Source organism: Rattus norvegicus, chromosome 13, assembly GCF_036323735.1.
Source record: "Rattus norvegicus strain BN/NHsdMcwi chromosome 13, GRCr8, whole genome shotgun sequence".
Classification (NCBI taxonomy): Eukaryota; Metazoa; Chordata; class Mammalia; order Rodentia; family Muridae; genus Rattus; species Rattus norvegicus.
In genome coordinates, this window is record NC_086031.1 from 81756899 (window position 1) to 81775222 (window position 18324).

Genomic DNA, 18324 nt, shown 5'->3' on the forward strand with positions numbered 1-18324 from the left:
TGCTGGTGAGGAGGCTTTTATTCTGACAAGAATTGCTTTGACACGCTTTTCTCTAGTGCGCTTGTCTTCTATTAATTTAGCACAGGTTCAGTCTCTTCGATTCTTTACTTGTGGGAAGGGACCGAGGGATACTATATGTTACAGAAAGTCTTCAAATGGAGGCCCATGAGCCATGAGTCCTAGAGGGTCAAACGCATCAGGGCTTTTCTAGCTCCTCTAGCTCAGAAGGAATGGAAGTAAAGGGAACAAAATGTAGCCTGCCCCTGTGTTTTGGGAAAAGCAGGTTCTTGAAACAGACGTCTGGAAATGAAAGTTTAAGGCCACCACCTTTTCACCACCACCTTTCCCCTCTGCACCTCACAACAGCCATTCATGGCCATAGTTAGGGCACAACTTGTCCACACAGTCCTACACATTTGCCCCATACCTGTGCTGGGCAAGTCTCATTAACAGGCCTGCCCCACTTTAGGAGAGTAGATGGCAAGGAAGAGGAGGGAGGTTTACTTTTTCTAGTGTGGCGTGTGTGTGTGTGTGTGTGTGTGTGTGTGTGTGTGTGTGTGTGTGTGTGTCTCTACATATGCTGAGAATCAACTCCAATGTGGGGAGTGGGGGGGTCTGCATATGCTGACAATCAAACCGTGTGTGTGTGTGTGTCCATGTGTGTGTCTGTGTGTGTCTGTGTATGTGTGTCTGTGTGTGTGTGTCTACATATGCTGAGAATCAAATCCAATGTGAGGAGTGGGGGGGTGTCTGCGTATGCTGACAATCAAACCCTGTGTGTGTGTGTGTGTCCATGTGTGTGTCTGTGTGTGTCTGTGTGTGTGTGTCTGTGTGTGTGTGTCTACATATGCTGAGAATCAAATCCAATGTGAGGAGTGGGGGGGTGTCTGCGTATGCTGACAATCAAACCCTGTGTGTGTGTGTGTGTCCATGTGTGTGTGTCCATGTGTGTGTCTGTGTGTGTGTGTGTCTACATATGCTGAGAATCAAATCCAATGTGAGGAGTGGGGGGGGGGGGTCTGCGTATGCTGACAATCAAACCGTGTGTGTGTATGTCCATGTTTGTGTGTGTGTGTGTGTGTCCCGTGTGTGTGTGTGTGTGTGTGTGTGTGTGTCTGCATATGCTTGTAGCTGAGGCATACAGAATAACCAAGGGTTATAGTCTTCTAGATGACGAGACCAGATTTAAAGAAGCCATAACTAGGGAGTGGGCAGAGAACCAAAATGGCTCTAAGGTGAAGGGTCTCCAGGACAGAAGAGGCAGGGGAGAATTTCACTGTAGGAGCAGGATATTGGGAGCCCTGGCCCAGGACAGGCACCTTTAAAGAAGGCCTTGCATGAAAAGAGGCAACTGGGAGCATGAGTCAGGGTGGAACATTTGGCCTACACAGTAGCCAGGCCAGGGTGGCCTCACTCTCCAAAGGATGGCTTCCCATAGCTTTTCCTCCTCCCCATCAGCACCTGCCTGGATTGGCACAGACAGGTAACACTGGTGACAGTTCTTCAGCTAATTACTCCTGGCTCCTATTTACCGAGTGTACTACAGGGAGCTTAGACCGGTCTCCCTGGAAGCCACCTTCTGGAAAACGCTTCTGAAGACGACATCAGACACAAAAGGAATTCACTCCTTTTGTTCTGCAGAACATAGTGGTGGCCCCGCCGTGAATGGCGGACCACGGTTTCCAGGTTCTCTCGTGGTGTCAATCAGTGAAGATCAGGAGCGGTCAGTGGAAAGCACAGAGGCACGTGTTCAAGGCTTAGGTCTGTCTCTTAGGATCTATTGTTGAACTTGGAGGGAAAGAATCTTCAACCTTTCTAAGCTTTGATTTCTTTTTCTATTAAGAACAAAATGGCTACTTGGTGGGCTCACCATAAACACGGGGGATGTCTTGTGAGATGTACGAGAGAATATCTGGTTTCCATTCCTTTCTCGTTCATCCAGTTACCAAGCATGAAGGAAGCATCTGAGGAGCAGGAAAGATGGTGGAATAACAAAAGATTTATGGGTGGGGTTACACCTTCTGGACCACCCAGACAGGCAGCCCTGGGACAGTGTCACGGCCACCATGTCCCACTCTGCCTGCTCTATTTCTTGGACCAGCTTTATGTTCAGTTAATACAGAAAGTTCCTTTACTCTCTCTCTCTGTCTACACCAAGCTCGAGACTACTGTTCATGCAGCTGCCTCTTCATGTTACATTCAAGCTCTGCTCAGGAGCCAGTCAGCCTGTGTTCAAGTTCTCTGTTGTCCAAGGCTGGTTCCTCTACCTCTCCAAACCTCATCCCTCATTCCCCTTAAACAGGCACAGTGGTAGTACAGACGTTGGAGGGTCACTGCGAAAGGTCCTCATGAAGTAGTCTGTATGAAGATGTATTGTCGGTGCCTGTGCAGTGTGAGCTCTGAGCAACACCAGCTGTTGTCATTGTCACAGACATCCTGCTCCTCCCAATGCCTGGGTCCTTTTGCTGTTGCTGATCCACCCTGAAACTTCTGTCCCCAAATACCCCACATTGTGCTTATGTGACTTCCACAAGTCTTTCCTCTCCAGATGAGAGAGGACCCCCTCTCAGAACAGGGACACTGTCTTTATGAGTCTTGGTGTCTCCTGCACAAACAAGATGCCACACCCTTTGTAAGCAATCAAAAGTCATTAAGCTGACGTCAAATGAACCCTCTCTCTGAAGTCCTTTTCTGCACTCCTCTCTTTGGCTGGGGTCATGTTCTCTCCAATAGAGTTGGTTGTAGCCAAAGGATGGCTTGTCCTTCTTTTGATCTTAAATAGCTCTCACTACACCGACACTGGAGAACTGGCTTCCTGACACACATGGCTCTGCTGACTTGCACCTTTTGGACTGTTCTCATGCTGAATAAGAGGTTGCTTTTTGTGGTAGAGCATTGCTCTCCCTGCCCAGAGTGGCTGGCTCAGGTATCAGTGAGAGATCAGGTGGCCTTGATGGCTCTGGCCTGGATAATGTAAAGTGATTGATTCTGGCTGTGGATACCGGAGGCCTAAAAAGTGGGGGGGGGGGGCCTTCCTATTTTCCAACTTTTATACTGGTATCTTTCTACCCACACCAGAGTGCATGATTCTAGAGTGGACACTGAGGGAAACTTAGGGCTCTGCAAGGGATGGAGGAGCTTTATATAACTAACCTGGGTATGAACTCGTTCATTTCCAACAGCTGTTTCTGCAGCCGACAATTATCAGCTTCCTGTCTGGCTTTCCATCCTCCCCTGCCTCTGCTGTTCAACTTTGTAAGTGCTGCCAGGAAAACTAGGGCCTTGGTACCGCTCAGAGACAGCAAGAGCAGAATCCCAGGAGTCTAGCCCGGGGCTGCAGACTACCAAGGAAAGGAGACTATTTACCCCGCACCCCTGTATCTTAGTTCTGTCAACATAGTCCTGTCTCCCCAAGAGAGGGCCCTCATCTGGGTTCAAGGGACACTGGTGAGGTTCCAGTCCTCTCAACCAACTGCAAGGCAGGGCCACCCTTCCCATACAGATGATGTCAGACCCCTCCCTAGAGCCCGCTCCTGCTTCTGAGTTCCCAGGAACCACATTTTGGCATTGATTGGAGCACTCACTGTTCCTGCTGCCCTCTTGGAATCTCTCCATACAGAGACCCTCATGGCTGTACCTCTGAAACCTTAAATTCACACAGCCCACTCCTGGCCTTTCTGCTGTATCTGATCTGTCATCCCTCCAAGTCCCTGCTACCCCTGCCTGCCCTTCCCTGCTGCCGTCATGCCATTGTCACCCCTGCCTTCCCCTCAGCTTCTGCCATATTTCCCACAAAGGAAATGGACATTAAGCTATAAGTGGGTGTACACTACATAACTAAAAATAGCAGTAAGGTGCATGAATCAGGAAAATATGGAGTTCTAAAAGAGACCTAATTTAGTTCAGCGTGGGAAGATAGAGGTAGGTGGATCAAGGAAGGAGTCCCAGAGGAAGTGATTCTTAACACTTCCGTTCACACCCGTGGACTACACACAGTTAACCAACTAGGTGATGGGGAAAGAGCGTACATCTCCCAGAGTACACGCTAAGGCACTGGGGCAGAGATTGGCATGTGTAAGGACTGCATGAGAACGTAATGGTGACAGAGTGCTGAGACTATGGGACACTGTGTGTAGGAGACAGAGCCAGGGGCCTTGACAAGAACTAGATTGTGGTCTCTGAGGAACAAATGAAGGGTTTATGTTGTGTTCTAGTGACAACGAGAAATCTTTCAGGAGTTGTAAACCAGGGAACCCAACCTGCCCAAACTTCAGGTCAGCCCCTTGTCACTCCCTCTATCTCCCGTCCTAGGGTAGCAAGGTGCTCTGGAATAAAGCACACAGCCCTCCAGCACAAGGGAGATGGGAAGAATCAGGAAGCCCATGAAAGTGCACTGAGTGGTGGAATGGCTAAACCATAGTGGGAGCCACTTGACAAAGCCGAAGATGTGTCTCTGTAAGAGAACATTACTATCCTATCTTTCAGCTTAGGATCCTGAGGCCTGGTAGAGCCTCAGTGGCAAAGTTATGCAGCTGACTGACAGGTCAGAACACAGATCCAGATCTGATTCCAAAGCCAGCATGGTTTCTGCACCCCACCCGACCCCCAACGAGGTCTGCAAATGAGAACACAGACCCCGGGAAGACACAAGTAGAAAAAGCACCTTGCAGGTGTGCTGCGGTTCCTCAGATTCCCTCAGCAGCTTGAAGGGCCCCCCACTGAAGGAGATCCTGATTTCAATCTCACATCTAAGGAGCATGAGGCTCCTGAGCCCTGTGTTGCATGCTGGCTCCCCTGCTGGCTCTCCACACTGACAGCAGAATCACCAGAGCAGAGATGATCCAGCCAAGGACAAAAGCCAGGGCCCTGAGCCTTTGAAGGGGAGGAACAACAGCCTGAGCAGAATGGGTTCCGAGCACCCGCAAGTTGCCTTTTACTAAGAGCTGTCTATCTCTGAACTCCTGCTCAGGGAGCAGAGAGAGGAAGCAGCAGACACTGATGGAGCCTGGCACCCCAGAACCTCCTCTGGCCTCACCAACACTGCTCCCCTACATCCATTACTGTGGTCACTTATGTAGGACCTATGCCTGCCAGGAACCGGGTCACAGGCATCTTTATGACCCTCCCCATATACTGCCCTGGACATGGAGGGCTTAAATAATTGCTTGTTTAAAAGGTTAGCCTATCGACCCACAGGCGGAGTAGTTGGGAGGATGCAGGTAAATGGTGCTGTCTGTAGAAGGTGAAGCTGAGCTGTCACGTCGGAGACTCTCTCGTGGATCTGAGTCTCAGCTCTGACATAGCTAATCTAGTGGACACGAGTTCCCACACACACACACCCCACATTCAAGCTACAGCATTTGCAAGACAAGGCTAACTGTGCCTCCTCCACCAGCACTGTGGAGTACCAAGTAAGCACAGAGCACCGTGCAGTGGGTAATGGATCGTGGGGCTTAAGGACTGGCCTTCCTTGCAAGAAATGAGTATACTGCCACGGCAGCTAACTCCGGCTCTCGTCCTGAACATCACACAAGCTCTCTCTATGGCTCCCTCCTTTGCCAGATGGGGCTGGTGCTACAATGTAGGTGCACCCCTGTAGACCAAGCGAGAGCAAGGATTGTACATCCATAATAGTTACCAGGGCCTCTCATCTAAACACACTGCACATGGGGTCAGCTAAACGCCCTGAGAAGTCTTGCAGAGAAATGGTTCCTTCACAGTTCAGAGATTACCTTGTGTATCTCTCTGTCCATGTGTGTGTGCGTGTGTGTGTGTGTGTGTGTGTGTGTGTGTGTGTGTGTCTCAGTGTGGCCCCAGCGCCGCCTCTTGTAGCTGGGTACCCACTCTCTGTGCTAGTAGGACATTTCCACAACTCTGTCCTCGGGGCACACACAGCAGTGAGCACCCCAGTAGCTCCTGCCCAGGCCGAGCTGCAGCTGGTAACCCCTTGCTTCTGTGGCCCTGCCCAGCAAGCAGTGAGATGCTGCATGCTGAGAAAACCAAGTGGACCATTAAAGAAAACAATCCAACCTGGATCTTTACATCTCTGCCACTAGACCATGCCCCCTCCATTCTTCTGTTTTCCTAGGCCTGCCTCCTCCCTCTGTTCAGCATCCATGAACCTGGTCCCTCCCCACGCCTTTCCCTCTCTCCTGGGTGCTATTCTGGGTACCAGAACTGGAACCCTTTCCATCTTCCCACCCCTAATACCAGTGAAACAAGTCAGTGTTCCCAGAAGCCGGCTGGCAGCACTGTCAGACAGAGTCTTGATCCTCTGGCACCCGTCCTCCCCTGGGAACATGACTCAGCTCTGATGTCACCTGTGAAGGGAACCAGTGCTTGGAGGATGGTGGGGAGAGGATAAGTGTGGAGGACCCAAGCTTGTACTGGCTGTGACAGCCCGATACTGACTGAAGAGTGTGCACGGGAGCTGCAGAGTTGGTGCCAGGCCTCTCCCACCTCCGCAACGTCCTTGCTTTGTGACATTATTGAGTATTATTGAGTGACTTGCCTGAGTTTCAGCTTCCCCATGAAATAACCAAAACGACATGCCTGCCGGAAGGTTGCTGTGTGGATCGTTTGGTAGGCTGCTTGGCATCCAGTTAATACTGGTAGTGGTAACATCACAATCTCTGACTTTGGAGGCTCCTGCCCTCTGTCTGCCCTGAGCATCTCAACTTAGTCACCAGGGCTATTTTGCTCTGTGGTTCTCTTCATCCTGAGATGTCGTGGTGCTGGTGAAGCTCAGTATAAGCAGAACGTGAGGCTGGGAAATGAGAAACCGCCACTGAAAGATAAGGCCTCTGCCAGGACTTGGGAGTCTTGGGAAGCATGGGGAAGTTTCTTTTCTGCGATAGAAGAGGGAAAAAATATGTCCGCCTGTGTGCCAAAGAGAAACGGATGTGGTCAGAAAGGAAGGAGGTGGAGTGGAGGTGGGCGGATAGTGTTTATAGGCATCTCAGAGTCTGACATAAACAATGCAGAACTAGGAGAATCCTAATTTTAAAACCTACTCTGCAATCATGGTGCAAACCATCCGAGAACTGGGACATGGGCCAGGGCCAGGGCCAAGGCTGGGAATTGGTGGCTGAGAAGCTGGGTGGCTGCTTAGAGACAGATTTGTGACTCATCAGGTGACACGCAGGGCCTTGGCCTCCATCCCTCCTCACCCACCTCTGCCACAGCTCTCTCCCCAGCCCCGGGCCCAGCTCTCCCCTGCTCCATACCTCTCTTATCCTCAGCCACCTGATAAGGACCAAGACAGATCCTGTCAGGGTGGAGTTTGAAGGGAGAGGTGCTACAGAGCCTGAAGTGATAGAGCCTGAAGTTCCTGGACAGAATGCTCGTCACTGTCTTCAACACTAGATACAGAAACGCTTGAGTTCTCAGAGTAGGCGAGTAACATTCTTTCTCAGGATGCTAATTCCTTAGACTCTATCAGTGAAGATTAAGAGCAAAGATCTGAGGCTCTTTCTCTCCCTCTAAGTTCAGCAGTTAACTTGGCAACTGGTATCCCTTTAAAGAGTAGGCTCAATCCGGCGGTTAGACCACAGGCTCTCAGCATAGGATCAGTCGTGAGTATGTTGCAGTCAGCTATGAGGGAGTGACATTGTTAGACCCACAAGGAGAACTGGATGGTGGAGGTCCTCTGCTCTGCCTGCGTTAACCCTTGAGGTTGGCAAATTTTGAAGAAAGGAGGCTTGAGTAAACCTAGGGAGCCAGGGTGAAGGCCCTGTGGGGAGGAGGAGAGACTGTCTAAGCCATTCCACAATGTCTTGATATTGATGGCCACGGCAGTATCCATGTCCTCCATGACTACTACTCTTATCTCTCAGGAGTCCGGGGCCATTGAGTACCAAGGAGGCACTGCAAGAAAAGCAGGCGATTTAGAATCGGACCTCTGTTCTGTCCCTCAGTCCTGACCCTCCCTAGCTGGATGACTTTAAACATGTTTCCTGTCCAACAGCACAGCACAGCACAGCCCCCAGCCCCATGGCCTCAAAGGATTGGGAAGAGGACAGGGGACCCTTCTCAGAGAGGCTGCTCATTCCTACCCCTCTTCACACCTGGGACACCGGCCAGGTCAAAGAGCGTGCGCTCTCAAAGAGAGAGCTCACTTGAACGAAATGTTGAGTATGAGCTGTGTGGTTGAAGTCATCTCTTCTAAACGGGAGGCAGAAAGCATGAAGGTTGCAATAATCTATGTTTTCATTATTAGGCCCATTGGCAGGTGCATTAGCTTTGAGCTTTGGGTCAATGGCTGATTGTTCAAAACGAAAACACTGTTTATCACAGTGAAGAGGGAGGTTGTGGGAGAAAGCAGCGATAACCAATAAATTGGCAGAGAATGGTCTATGTCACAGAGCGTTCACTCATACACCAACACTTTGTCTTATCCTCGCCATAACTCTCAGATGAAGGGATGCTCAGAGCTGGTTCTCTTCCCATTTTTACACATGAGGAGGCCCGAGGCTGACAGAAGGGTTTGCCGGAGGTGAAGCAGGTCTTAAGAAACTATAAAGAGGGGCTGGGGATTTAGCTCAGTGGTAGAGCGCTTACCTAGGAAGCGCAAGGCCCTGGGTTCGGTCCCCAGCTCCGAAAAAAAGAACCAAAAAAAAAAAAAAGAAACTATAAAGAGATGGACGGGGCGTAGAACAAAAGACTGAGCCTTCCAAAGTTCAACTGTTGAGAGATGAGGTGAGACCGGTAAAGGACAGTTGTAAGCTAAGAACGAAACAAAGAGTGTCACACATACGCCTTGTTCCTAGCATTGCATTCTGGGTAAAGGACACCATGACAAGCATGGTCATGTCTCACTGTTCCACGGAGAAGTTGGGAGCTTTAAACCCTGAACCCCATTATGTGTGCATTAAGGAATAATGGCGGAGTGTCAGGAACAGAGAACTATAGACGACTCGTGGTCAGCAAGTCTGAGTGACACTTCGGCTGTATCTCTTCCTGTATCTGTAATATGCTATGGACTCCCACAGCACCGAGGGTCTACCTCCGTTGTAACTTTCTGATGTAACTCTTCCTTCCCCTCAGCCACCAGCTTACGTGAAGGCCCCAATAAAGATTTTGTGAGCCAGGCCTGATGGCACATATATGTATTCCAGTTACTTGGGACAGGGGTAGAAGCAGGAGGATCAATGATCTAGGGACATCCTCAGCTCACACATAGTGAATTCTTGGCGAGCCTCGACTACATGAGATCCTGTCTCCAAAAACAAAAGCTAAAAAAAATAATAATAATAATCAATAGGTAATACCCGCATTGTTGTAAATGTTCCTCCTCATCCTTGCTGTCCCATCTACACTTAACTTCTTTTAACCTCACTGTTCCTGGCCCTGCAGCCTCCAGTACAAGTCCTGACACCCCTAGGATGAAGTCCGAATGCCCATTATTCAAGACGCCCCTCAAGCTGAGACCACTGTATCTATTGCCTCATTCTCACTTTCCTCCGTTCACCGTCCCGAGCTGTCTCCTGTTTCCCGCGCACTCTTCTCCATGATGGCTGTTACTTTGGCCTGTGATGAAACCTCCAAGCTGAGATGGGCCATCTTCCTCTCCCATAGCCCATTTCCCTCATCAAAGCTTCCTCCCTGCTGTGGCCCTTGTGGATCTCCACACATCCAGAGCCAGTGACACTTGGAGTCTGCGTTACTCATTTTCATGTTTGCTACGCAGTGGCAAAAATAGTCCCTGAAATACATTCATGCTTACTAATTTGCTCATTTTAAATGTGGCTCGCCTCCCCCTTAAGACAAATAACGTTCAATGCAAGGTGTGCAGCCTGTCCTAATAATAGATTCTGGATGAATAATAGATGTTAGGTTTCTTAAAACAAGCAGAGATACAGAGGGTAAAGCCGCGATCAAAGATTTCTGTTGTGTACGAGTTCTACCAAGCCCTGTGAATAAAGGCATGAAAATAATTCAAATACAATAATCCTTGAAGAAATATTAATGTTTTTAAAATATAGTTCATTAATTCTTTGAGATGTATACAATGTGTTTCTGCTCCCTCCTGAACCTAATTTTTCCCATATACACTCCCCATCCTTCCTCCTGACTTCATACTGAGGTGGGGGGGGCTTGTGTGTGTGTGTGTTTGTGTGTGTATGTGTGTGTTGTGTGTGCGTTGTGTGTGTGTATGTGTGTGTTGTGTGTATGTGTTGTGTGTATGTGTGTGTATGTGTGTATTTGTGTGTTGTGTGTGTTCATGTGTGTGTGTGTATGTGTGTATTTGTGTGTTGTGTGTGTTCATGTGTGTGTATGTATGTGTGTGTTTGTGTGTATATATGTGTGTGTTTGTGTGTGTATTTGTGTGTATGTGTGTGTTTGTGTGTGTATGTGTGTGTTTGTGTGTATGTGTGTATTTGTGTGCGTTGTGTGTGTGTATGTGTGTGTTGTGTGTATGTGTTGTGTGTATGTGTGTGTATGTGTGTATTTGTGTGTTGTGTGTGTTCATGTGTGTGTATGTATGTGTGTGTTTGTGTGTATATATGTGTGTGTTTGTGTGTGTATTTGTGTGTATGTGTGTGTTTGTGTATGTGTGTGTATGTGTGGTGTGTGTGTATTTGTGTGTATATGTGTGTTTGTGTGTGTATGTGTGTGTTTGTGTGTATGTGTGTATTTGTGTGTGTTGTGTGTGTTTGTGTGTTGTGTATGTGTGTGTTTGTGTATGTATGTGTGTTTGTGTATGTATGTGTGTTTGTATATGTGTGTATGTGTGTTTGTGTGTGTATGTGTGTATTTGTGTGTATGTGTGTTTGTGTATGTGTGTGTTTGTGTATGTGTGTGTATGTGTATGTGTGTGTTTGTATGTATGTATTTGTGTGTATGTGTGTATATTTGTGTGTATGTGTGTGTGTGTGTGTGTGTGTGAACCTACTGAATCTAGTTTGTGGTGCTCATATAATCACAGACGTGGATCCACTCAAGAAAAGTTAAGTCGTAGTCCTATGCCAGCTATGTACTAGATGCTGATTCAAAAATAAGTAACAATTTCAAGGAAATCGACATCTAATTGAGAAAGAGACACAAAACTATAAGTTAAATTAGAATCTTTCAGTCCAAACACATCCATAGGCTCATGGAAATATAGATCTTCCTGTGGAGGAGTGACTCAGGATGATTCTCAAAAAATTAATGGCTGGATATAGTGGACTTTTATTAAGAGGAAGAGCAGTGTGGGCAAAGGATGAAGCAAGACCCAATGGGTAAAGGTGAGACACAACGTGGGAATAGGGTCGGGGAGAACAGGTCACAATGAGCCAGGTCTCCTCTGGTAAGGAGCTTACATTTTATCCTATGGGTGATCCAGTACTTTCCCTGTAAAGAAGTCTTAGAAGTGTTTTATTTACAGAGCAAACAAGTCTGAGAACTTGAGAAGCCTACGAGATGAGCTGGAGAGAATCAGCATTGAGTGCAGAAACCAGTCCGTAGATGGTGATGGTAAACCGGTTAGGGGATGCTGAGGGCTGAGATTAAGTGAAAGCAGTGAGAGATGCATAGAGAAAAGGAGTAAATTCCAATATGACTTGTGGGACAAGTCACAAGATGCTTGTGGGATCTATGGTGGTCTGTGGGGGATGGGAAGAGCCAAATATGACCCTCACTTCTGACATGAAAGCTTGGCTGCAGCAGAGAGGGGAAGGCCTGCTCTAGGGTGGAGATGAAGAATTCAGTTTGGACCATGTGGAGTCTGAAGTGCCTCTGGCATCCTGTTCAAGATGTCCTTTTAATGACCACTGAGGGAATCTTGAGGTCACCATTCCTAGAACTTTGCAAGGACCTCTCTGAAGCCCGAGCCACCTTACCTTCTATGTGAGGTAGTTATGCATTTTATAGCTGAAGCTCTTTCAAGCTCCTGCCTTGGAATAAATACCTAATTTTCATAGAAGAAATGGAAGATACCATACTTTTCTAATACTAAGCAACTTCCCCTTCACTAGATTTAAGCCATATTGACTTGGGTTATTTCCTAAATTAAGCCACCCCTCCATGATGTAGATAGAAGTAGAAATTGGTTCCATAGGGGGTGTCGGGAGACATCCCACTTTGAACTCAGGCAATCCTAAAACAGAAGGCACAGTGCGCCTGCCAAGGCCACATACATGAGACTGTGCTCAGCCAGGTATGTCCTGGCTGTGATGTGGTGGCTAAGAAACTTCGGATAATTTCAGCACTGCAGGGAATCCTTTGAGACAGTCTCTTCCTTCTTCCTGAGCCTGGATCCTCATCATATCTCCATTCCACAGGAAGCCTGGGACCAAATTAAGTTTTATTATTTTCCAACCAGACTGACCTCCAGACTCTAGACCCAAGCCTCTGCCCTCAGCTCTGGGAAGGAAAATGAAGGTGAAATGTGAATGATAATGTAGCTATAGACACGGTAACTGGATTGACCATAAAGATGGCGAGTCCTCGAAAGGTCAGTATGTAAGGAGAGCATCCACTTGAGAGGAGGCGCTCCAGATTAGATATACCCCAGTCGACCATGAGTAGGAACAAGCCTGACGTGGCTCTTGTGGGAATTCCTGTCCTCCCGTCACTCAGAATGTGTCAGACGGCTTGGCCAAAGTAAAAACTGAGATTTGGAAATAATGTCTGGTGATGGAGAAATTGTCTCAGCCCATTAGCTCAGCCACAGCAGCTCCAATGCAGTCATTTCATGAACTCAGTAAGCAAATTAGCCACTCGCTTCTCTACCACACTGACTCCTACACAATTACCTTACACCCAAACAGCACACACTCCTTTCGGTACAGTAAGAAGTGGCATATGTGTATGTGTTTATGTATGGATAGATTGAGGAGTGAGTGTGTGTGTGTGTGTGTGTGTGTGTGTGTGTGTGTGTGTGTGAGAGAGAGAGAGAGAGAGAGAGAGAGAGAGAGAGAGAGAGAGAGAGACAGTAGTTGATTTTAAAAAGAGGCCATGAAATTTGAAAGAGAACAGACATGGGTATATGGTAGGGTTTGGAGGGAGAGAAGGAAAAATGTAATTATAATTTCAGTGTGTGTGTGTGTGTGTGTGTGTGTGTGTGTGTGAGAGAGAGAGAGAGAGAGAGAGACAGAGAGAGAGAGAGAGATAGAGAGAGAGAGAGAGGGAGGGAGAGAGAGAGAGAGAGAGCAGGCAGGCAGGCACCACAGAGGGATCCAGGCACTCGCCCAGCACAGCACAGCAGCATGGGTAGTGAGATGAGCCTCTTTGACTTTGCAGAGCACAGCATCATGGGTAGTGAGATGAGCACTCTGACTTTGCATCAGGTCAGTCTCTGTTACTTAGACTCTGCCAACCGTAATACACTACAATTATTCTCAACCATTATCAAGGGCACGAAGACAAGAGAAAAGCCTCTTGCAGCTGTGGGCTCACCTCCTCCCCAGGCGGTCCAGCCCTCCCGTTGCTTATGATGGGATGACTGGCATAGAAAGTACCGTGGGGGTAGCCAGAAGCAGCAGTTGGTGTTTCCATCTTCCCTAGTGATGGTAGGGATGCTGAGACATGATCAGTATCAGCTTGAGCGTGAACTTCTTTTCTACCGTGTGGGTAAGCCCTGCGGGATCTTCTGTCATCTGGGATGGGGAAGAACTTCATATCAAACAAGGCCACCACCTCTTAGCTAGTAAACAGAAAATTCACCATTCTCTAATTATTTAATTCTTAGGCATTGTTACCAAGCAGTACCACTATTCCTGGTTCCATGGAATCATTTGAACCTAAACTGTGATATCAGAGTATGTAACAGAGTATAGGCAGGGCAAGCGCTCCATAGCCACGGCCGCAGCATTAGGGTCATCACTATTGTATGCAGCATCTTCTGGGAGGAGGTACACCGGATGTTCTGTCATTCCTGGCAAGGCTGAGATGGACAGGAAGTACAGACAGAATGGCAGACTCACAAACAAAGTAGTGCGGCGTGCAGCCCGGACACGAAGCCAAATGCAGAGTGGCCTGTGAGGGAGCATGCATGCCAGCCTACGATTTATTCCCACAGAGCGTTTTAGCTCTCAGAAATGACTCCATCTCAGCTTCTTCTTTCTCTGTGTTTTCTGAGTGTCGGGTTGGTTTAATGGCAGAATTTAAAGATTCCATGTTGCATAGAAACTCTACTATTGTGGCTTTTCCAAGAAATTAATACAATGTTGAACTTCACCTCTTCTACCCCTCCTGTTACCTCCTCTCAAGTACATTAAATTTCAGATCACCTCTTCCCCTGATCGAACCTTATACACACCCATTCTCCCCTAAGAAAGCACATCCGGCCCAGGGTCACCTCTACACTGTTCTTTGTCATCGTCCCAATGAGTTGACAGCTGTTATGGTCTCACCTCTATCTCCTTGGGCTTGTTTTCCACTGGGCAAGCTTAATTTGGCCTTGCTTTTTTTTTTTTAATGTCACTTTGATTTGGTTTTTTTTTTTTCCTCATTTAATCTTGATACACCCCCGGCATAGAACTTTTTGAGTTAAACCCCCTCCTCCATCCAAACGTCCCATTTTGCCCAATTTGACTGTGTTAGTAAGTGATGGGCATGTCTCCAGCTTATAAAAAAGAAAAAAAAGAAAAAAAAACCTCACTCAACTTCTTCCTTTCTTGTGTATCCCTTCTGCTTTTCCAGGTCAAGCTGGGAACTGCCTGACTTGAGGGAAGGAAGAGTAAAAGCCATCAGTGACTCAGATGGGGTGAGCTACCCATGGTACGGGAACACGACAGAAACTGTGACCCTGGTTGGCCCCACCAACAAGATCTCCAGGTTTTCCGTCAGCATGAATGATAACTTCTACCCCAGCGTGACATGGGCAGTGCCAGTGAGTGACAGCAATGTGCCACTGCTCACAAGAATCAAGAGGGACCAAAGTTTTACCACCTGGCTGGTAGCCATGAACACCACCACCAAGGAGAAGATCATTCTGCAGACCATCAAGTGGAGGATGCGAGTGGACATTGAAGTGGACCCTCTTCAGCTGTTGGGGCAGCGGGCCCGGCTGGTGGGCAGGACTCAGCAGGAACAGCCCCGGATCCTGAGCCGGATGGAACCCATCCCCCCTAACGCACTAGTGAAGCCCAATGCCAACGATGCCCAGGTCCTCATGTGGAGGCCCAAGCGGGGGCCACCTCTGGTTGTAATACCTCCTAAGTAAAAGCAGACTGCCCAACTGTGTGGAACACATGCCACTGAGACCCGCAGTGGGGTGACCAGGGGTGGCAGGAGCCAAACTGAGTTTCTGAGCCAAAGCAGACCTCTTGGTGTGCCAGCCTTTGCAGCTACTTGTGACGAGTACAGCTGCTCCTTGGGCGGTAGAACCATAACCCTTAGGAAAAGCCCCCTTCCTCTTAGGAATAAAGAAACCACTGATTTGATAGACTTGCTCTGATTACCGTGCAAGTAGCCATATTTTGGAGCTGACCAGGACGATTCTTTTATTTGAACTATTGACCATTTCTTTCCCGTGAGATGCAGGGAATGGAAATGAAACTAAACAGTGCCTGTGGCAGATGCTGCTTCCCAACCAATTAGAAGCGAGAGTGAAAACATCCACACCAGGTGTTCGTAAGACAGTCTCCTTGTGGGACTGGAGGGTGCTGGGGAATTGGGTGAAAGATCCTGGGTGCTGGGGAGAGAGGAGAAGAAGGTGTTACTACAGGTTACTATCAAGTGTTAGCTGATGGTCAGTACATCCCCTGGAATGAGAAGGGACACTTAGGGAACTAGAAACATAGTGTGCCCTTTGTTTTGAGGGAGAAGCTGGTTTTGGAACTGTCCGAGGTGCTGATGTCAGCAGCCCCCGTGGAGACTGGCTGCTTCCATTCACTCACCTCTTTCCAAAGAGATTGCTCATTCTAAGTGTTGTTAGTTACGGTATCGGATGTGTAGTTACTGTTTTTCTGTAGCGAATATGGCGTTGGGTCCCTCTTGAGTTCTTAGTCACTCAATCTGTGACTTTGTTTACAGCCAGTGATTCCTATCACCAGCCCTCGATTTACAAAGATGTGTAAGCCTCGTGTTTGTAGGGTTTCGGGAACATCTCAACAAATGAGAAAAAAATTTTCAATTCTTAGTTTATAAATTGTATGGGCACAGGAAGGGCACACATCTGTGCGCACACGAGGGTGCTCACACACCAGTATTTAGAATGAAAAACAACTAGTCTCGCCAGTAGTGCCTGGACATTCATGGCCTTTAAACGCAAATAGTACATACACCGTATGCCCACGTAGGTTAACTTCAGCTGTCCTTACAAAAACTCAACTTCAACTGCTTGACCAACTGTAGATGAGAAATGTTCAGGCTTCTCTAGTGAAGGTCTGAGCCTTAACGCCATCTTGTGTTGCTGACATCCAGCCAATAAAGATGAGAAGTGATCTTCCTTTTAGTCCAGCAGTGTAAAACTTTTTAAAGAGTTTCCAGTGTTTACAGTGGTAAGATTTCCAACCCTTCCCACCGAAGCTATCGTGCCCCACACCCCAAAGAAAAGCCTCCCCTGTTATTCTCAATGGCACAGATTGTGAAATACATCCTTCCTTGTTCAGAAACTCCTCATGTAACCTGACTACAGAATTTTCACAATGTTGTATACTGAGTAGGTAGATTCTTTAAACCTAATTTCAGAGGTGAGAGATTTCCAAGTCCAGAGCCATTATACAAATCCTGTCATTGACTCCAAATCTTCCAGAGTTTGGGGACAGAGAATGCAAACCAGTAGGCTTTCTCATTACCCTTGTTTGCCATGTACTGTAGTCTAATTTCCTTCATGCTCTGGTCCCAAAGGATGCTACTCGGAATAATGTAGCACTAACTTCACACTCCACCCATCAGCTTCTCTCACCTAGATTAGTTATCGATGGCAAGTTATTTATAGCAACACATTAATAGCTCATTGGTAACATTGGTGAGTTGCAAAGACTCTATTTAGAAATAATTCAGCTGTTAACTTTTGGATTTCCCATGCTTCCCTACTTTTGAATGGCAGAACTGACCTCAGAGACCTACAGATTGAAGAGTAAAATTGCTTATTTTCCATGCTAACATCAGAAGCAGCAATCTCTCCCTTGTATTGAATTAGATGCCACTCTTATGAGATTTGGGTCAATGGATGCTGATCTTGGAATCTAAGCCATGTAGCACCACTTTAAGAAAATCTGATTTTTTTTTCTTACATCTAAAATTGTAACAACAGATGAATAAGTTTATATTAAAAATTCTATGCAAGGTTTCAGACTTAAAATGTTTCTAGCACATTAAGATATGACTCACACAATTACATTTACATATAATATAGCTTTTCAAAGGCTCGTCTATAGTTAAAAGCAAGGTGCAGCATGCTTACCTAGACTTATTCCTCCTTAAAAAGAATCACTCCAGATTTTTAAAATAAATTACCCCAAGGCAGTTTCCTGAAGATGATGTAATAAAAGATGATGAGGAAAAGAACGTATGAGAAAGGGCAAATGTGCCTTACCATTGTTGTGAGTTACTCCTGCAAACTCTACGATTGGATCTCTCACGTCTGAAATCAATCTGGCAGAACACTCAATTGCCCAGTAGCCAATTATTTTAAAATTATCATTGTTTTACAAGGAGATGACCCCTTTTCTCGCTATCTGTAGATCATTGCCATTTAGCTTAGTCAGGGCATTGCCAAGCGAAAAGGATCTCTTAGAGGAGAGAATTAACCTTGAGAGCTCTGCTGGGGTCACCTGCATCTTCCCACCAGCCTGCCTTCCCTTGAGAATGCACGGTCTGATACCAGACAACATCAGTTTCAAAAGGGCTCATTCTGAGCCTTTGGTGTTAGTTAGGTGGTCTCCAAACTAGATTTGGATTCCATTTATGTACAAGGTTTCTTAGTTGTACAGGGGTTTTAAATTCCTATATTTGAAAGAGCCTTCCACCAGATCTTAAGTTCTTAAATGAGGTCACCTTTGAGATCTTCCACACTATGGTCTCCAAGGAAATTGATGCCCATTTAAATTAGGTCATCTCTTCAGGATCACATATCTAATCAGCACAGGCCAAGAAAAGGCCTGAGTCTCCCAGATCTCAGCTTATGATACAGGCACATTACCCAGGACCTGGGGTTCTCCCTTGTTTCCAACCAGAAACATTGTCATTGTCCTGAAATCATCACCCACAAATCAATTAGCCTAGAAATTAAAAAACAATTGGGCCCAGAACACTTTTGTTATAATGTCAAAAACAATGACTATTCCAGACTGCTTTCTATCTGTGACCACTGTTTTGATATTGAACCCTTGACCTCTGTTCTCTGCTGCATACATACCACATCCTCAAGTCATTGCTATGGCCCACAACACA

General features: G+C 47.0%; 1 protein-coding gene across 2 annotated transcripts in view; it reads left to right on the forward strand.

Moving 5' to 3' along the window:
• Fam78b (family with sequence similarity 78, member B) overlaps window positions 1–18324 on the forward strand; it is an 88553-nt gene that overhangs the window by 61570 nt on the left and 8659 nt on the right. The window contains exon 2 of one of the 2 annotated variants that reach the window (NR_174119.1): window positions 14626–15554. Coding sequence is in view for 1 of the 2 variants with exons in the window: in NM_001398658.1 (NP_001385587.1) it covers window positions 14626–15148 (523 nt within the window). In the remaining variant the exon portion in view is untranslated. Of the gene's footprint in view, window positions 1–14625; window positions 17234–18324 lie in introns of those variants that run through there. The other variant, NM_001398658.1, reaches the window with a different exon arrangement.